At 38.2% G+C, this 4,830-nt stretch overlaps 1 protein-coding gene across 1 annotated transcript; it reads left to right on the forward strand.

The window, feature by feature from the left end:
- Nucleotides 1-234: 234 nt before the first annotated feature.
- On the forward strand, nt 235-3,410 carry LOC127420140 (neurogenic differentiation factor 4-like). The gene is made up of 2 exons (XM_051662186.1): nt 235-395; nt 1,656-3,410. The coding sequence occupies exon 2, from the start codon at nt 1,662-1,664 to the stop codon at nt 2,712-2,714; it is 1,053 nt and encodes a 350-aa protein (XP_051518146.1). The 5' UTR covers nt 235-395; nt 1,656-1,661; the 3' UTR covers nt 2,715-3,410.
- Nucleotides 3,411-4,830: the final 1,420 nt, after the last annotated feature.

The raw sequence follows: 4,830 nt of genomic DNA on the forward strand, positions 1-4,830 counted from the left end.
AAGATTAATATAAATGGGAAGTTGCATCGTTCCGTCCACACAAATGCGAACACACTCACACACAAAACCTGGGGGGTAAATGCAAGCACTTAATTCGTGAAACTTTTGGCCACGAGCGCGCCACGCGCGTTCGGATCAGCTGGAGGGGTGGGGTGCGCGTGGGAGGAGCTTGCGGGCATAGCTAGAAAGTCAAAGTCGGGAATCAGTGCGCTTCAGTGAGACACGAGACGCGCTTTGATGCATCAATGGAGAGCTAAATGAGCGCAGACGTGCTGTTGAGATATAATAACGTTTCTTTTTACAGCATTTCTTTTGAATATTTTGACAGCGCGTTAAGAAATTCTGACCACTTATTTCAAGATATATTGAAGTGACTCAAGGTGCAACGTTAACAGGTAGGTTGTTGTTAACATTTGGTCTTAAATGCTCTATTCCTATTTCTGTAGTCTATATATCAGTTTTGATGGTAATTTCTAATATACTAGTTTTATAAGCAATTTAGCTTATCAAAGTTATTATTATTATATATTTTTTTCTGAATATGGAAAATAAACTTATATAGTGTTTATAGAGTGTTTTGCAGATGAAATTCTTATTTATTTAGTCCTATTCTACAAGTTTAAGATACAAAAAAATATATATATATATATATATACATAGTATTTGTGCTATTTAGGCAAAAAACTATTGTGTTTATTATTTTTATGATTCGCATGATTTTTAAATCAAAGATTAATTAGCGAGAAATATAATATAATATAATATAATATAATATAATATAATATAATATAATAATATTGTATAAAACAGCCAGAATAAGAAGCATTGGCTCTAAGCATAAGTAGACAATGCAGGGTATAGATAATTTAATTCATTAGAAATGTGGGTCGTCTATAGTGCATTCATTACTTCTACAAACTTTTGCGTTCTGCTTCTAAATGTATGACACGCACCAATGAAGAACTACAACAGAGGCCGTTTTTAAGCTGTAATGTGACTGTAATGACGATTTGAAATGTTTTTCTTAAAGGCACGTTCTAATAATGTATAAGAAAGTAAATAGAAAAATAACGGAAGAATAAAGAGGCAGACTATTCAAACTGTTAAAACATTTTTTTATTTAATTTTTTTTATTTAATTTTTTTTTGTGTGGAAAAGATGCCTTTCAATCAAATCAAATCAAAACCAAAACTATTCAAGTATTATTAGTGTGGCTTGGTCTTGTGTTTGTTGATTCCGGTTTAAAGGTTCCCCTCGAATTAAATCCGAGCGCTTTATCTGTGGACTAAATCCAGTCGTGTCCCAGATTGACAACATCTCCAAAATGACTGTGCAGTGTTCGGAAATAAAAGACGTTTAGATTGAAATTCTTTGCCTTTAGATCGCGCATTAAAACTCTAGAGAATTCTAGAGCTGTAAGCTATATAATAATAATCATCAAAATCATCGTTTTCCTGTCAATCTATGATGAGAGTCTTAACTCGTGTTACTAGTGCTTTCAAAAATGTATCAATCAGAGGAGCACTAATTGAAGTCCTTGCTCTGAGCTGTCCAGTCCCTAGTGCTGAAACATTAAAAGCGTGAACATCCAAACACTGTTTTTAATATTTATCTCTTTATCATGTGAGTTAACCCCTTATCTCCTATGTCTTCAGATCACAATGATGACCAAACCTTATGGAAAGCCAGGAGATGTGACTGAGCTGGTCAGCTCCCTTGGATGGATGGAGGAGGACCTCAGCTCACAGGATGGTGACAGGATGTCTGAGATAGGAGATCGCTATTCACTGAGTAGGAGCAATTGTGGACCTGTGGAGCTTGGCAGTGAGGATATGGAGGAAGAGGAGGAGGATGAAGAAGAGGTTGGTCTTGACGGAGAAAATGCACCCAAGCGGAGAGGTCCTAAAAAGAAGAAAATGACCAAAGCCAGGCAGGAACGATTTCGCGCCCGCCGCGTCAAGGCCAATGCCAGGGAACGTTCACGTATGCACGGGCTGAATGATGCATTAGAGAACTTGCGTCGCGTCATGCCTTGTTACTCAAAGACCCAGAAGCTTTCCAAAATTGAGACTCTGCGGCTGGCCCGCAACTACATCTGGGCGCTGTCCGAGGTTCTGGAGAACAACCAGTCACCTGAGAGCCATGGCTTTATGGAGATGCTATGCAAGGGGCTTTCACAGCCTACCAGCAACTTAGTAGCTGGCTGCCTCGAATTGGGACCTTCAACCATGCTGCTCAACAAGCTGGATGACAAGTGTGGGGTACCAGGAGGTCAGCAGGGTCACCCCATTAGCTATCCCTCACCAGGACTGCCCAGTCCACCCTACGGCTCATTGGAGGCCTCACACTTGCTACATCTGAAGGGCTTCAAGGGGGCTACCTATGAGAATTCCTCACCTAATGAATGTAGCAGTGGCACGCCACCTTACGATGGCCCTCTTACACCACCTCTTAGTATCAGTGGCAACTTCGCCCTGAAGCAGGAGCCCTCGCCGCACGAGACAGAGAGGAACTTTACGCCTCACCCAACCCATGCCGCCCATTACCTCTCCTCACACCCATATCCACCCTCTTCCTTGGCAGGTCTTCCAGCTCCTCAGGGTCACACACTGTTCCCAGGATCCCGGTACGAGCTACCTTTAGACATGGGTTTCAAAACGTTTGCCTCTTCACACATGGTAACATCTCAGATGAGCACCATTTACACTGAATGAACAAATATTTCTTCCTGACCACAAGTCTGCCTCCTACTCCTCAGTGTGCCTCCAGGGGCCCAGCACATTCAAGGAGACACTTTGCATGTTTCCTGTCTGATCCCTTAAGAGACCATCGCGATCTCTGAGATAGACATACAGTATCTAAAACGTAACCTACCTGTGGCAATTTAAGAGAAAAAGATGCATATTTTCGTTAATTTATTCTTGTTTTTTGTCATGACAAAGTTTGTTACTATTTTAAATGTTATTTTTTATTTGTTCTGGAATTTGTATTCTCTGTACACTTGATGTTCTCCTCCTCAAAGTAGATGTTTTGTGTACATGCCACAAACATCCAGCAAATAGATACAAAAACAAACAGGGCCTCTTAGCAGGTTAATGTTTCCTCCGAACAAAACAAAATTAAGAAAAGAGAATGAAGGAAATGGAATATAAATTTAGCACAATACATTTGCCATAATTAATGCTTTTATTTATGACTGTATTTAATATTTATTTTGATTACATTTGTCCATGTTTTAAAGCAGTTTGTCAGCACTGTTTTTATTGGTTCTTTGGTACACTGCCAGTCACTACTACCAATCCTCATAAAGTATCTAATTTATTTATTTGGATTTTTTTTCAGTTTAATGTATTTTTGCCATTCTCCACTATATTTGTAATTTTGATCAAGCATTTGTAAATATTTACATGTTTCGCACTTATAAGAAAATAAATATTCTTATACAATTTGACACCCGTTTGTTTCTTTTTTTTTAGATTTTGTAACTTTGTTTAGAGATTAATAGTGAAACGTATCAAGCAAGAACAATTATGCCAGCAAGAGTGAACAGTTTAACAGTAAAATCCGACACTTTAAAAAAGCATTGACTTAATAATTTAATACATAATTTTATGCTTTTCTCATAACAATCAAGTGTTATACTGCTATAATTCAAAGTCTATCTTCTATATTGTTTTCTTATTGGATTCTATTATGAATGTTCTGTAGTATGTGAATGAATATTCTGTAGTGAATTATGAATATTAATTCACCATTGATTTTACTTATATTCTACACACACACACACACACACACACACACACACACACACACACACACACTGTATACACTCATTAAGCACTTCACCTACTGATGCGATTATCTAATCAGCCAGTCGTTTGGCAGCAGTGCAATGAATAAAATCATGCAGATACGGGTTTGGAGCTTCAGTTAATGTTCACATCAACCATCAGAATGGGGAAAACAATTTATCTCAGTGATTGACTGTGGCATGATTGTTGGTGCCAGATGAGCTGGTTTGAGTATTTTTGTAACTGCTGATCTACTAGGTTTTTCATGCACAACAGTCTCTAGAGTTTACTCAGAATGATACCAAAAATAAAAAAAACATCCAGTGAGCGGCAGTTCTGTGGATGGAAATGCCTTGTTGATGAGAGAGGTCAACGGAGAATGGCCAGACTGGTTCAAGCTGACAGAAAGGCTATGGTAACTCAGATACCACTCTGTACAATTGTAGAGAGCAAAATAGCATCTCAGAATGCACAACACGTCGAACCTTGAGGCAGATGGGCTATACCAGCAAAAGACCATGTTGTGCACATTATTAGGATGTTAAGAATATTGTTAAGAACCATAGTCCCTAATGAAGTGCTCAGTAAGTGTATATACCCCCTATGAAAAAAAGCATAGCATTAGACAGATACATTATTTTGTTTTACTTGAATTAAAGTGTAAAAAAGTTGTAGATGAAAATGAAAAAAGTGGCAAAAAATTTACAACTGAAATTGACAGGTTTTGGTCATTAATATTAGTGTTATGATAGGAGGTTTGCACTGAGTCAGTAGAGCATGTGGATCCATGGGAACACATAGCTGTGGAACAGGTGACTGTGTCATAGGATCCCCTTTCACTCTCACTTGTGTTTTCCCAGCCTTTTCACTGCCAAAATGCTTGGGGAAAACAACAAAACAAAACAGACACACAAAAAGAGCTTAATAAAAGGGAACTACATAGGCCCAAGTGTGAAAAAATTTATTTTAAATGGCTCCTAAAACTCATATCTCTTAGCTCCAAAAGAATCTGCATGTGCAGATACTGTCAGTCTTTTTC

This window comes from Myxocyprinus asiaticus, chromosome 29, assembly GCF_019703515.2.
Source record: "Myxocyprinus asiaticus isolate MX2 ecotype Aquarium Trade chromosome 29, UBuf_Myxa_2, whole genome shotgun sequence".
NCBI lineage: Eukaryota > Metazoa > Chordata > Actinopteri > Cypriniformes > Catostomidae > Myxocyprinus > Myxocyprinus asiaticus.

Bases quoted from the DNA above. Each gene is read 5' to 3' on its own strand.
- LOC127420140 (XM_051662186.1), top strand. From the start codon at position 1,662: ATGATGACCAAACCTTATGGAAAGCCAGGAGATGTGACTGAGCTGGTC.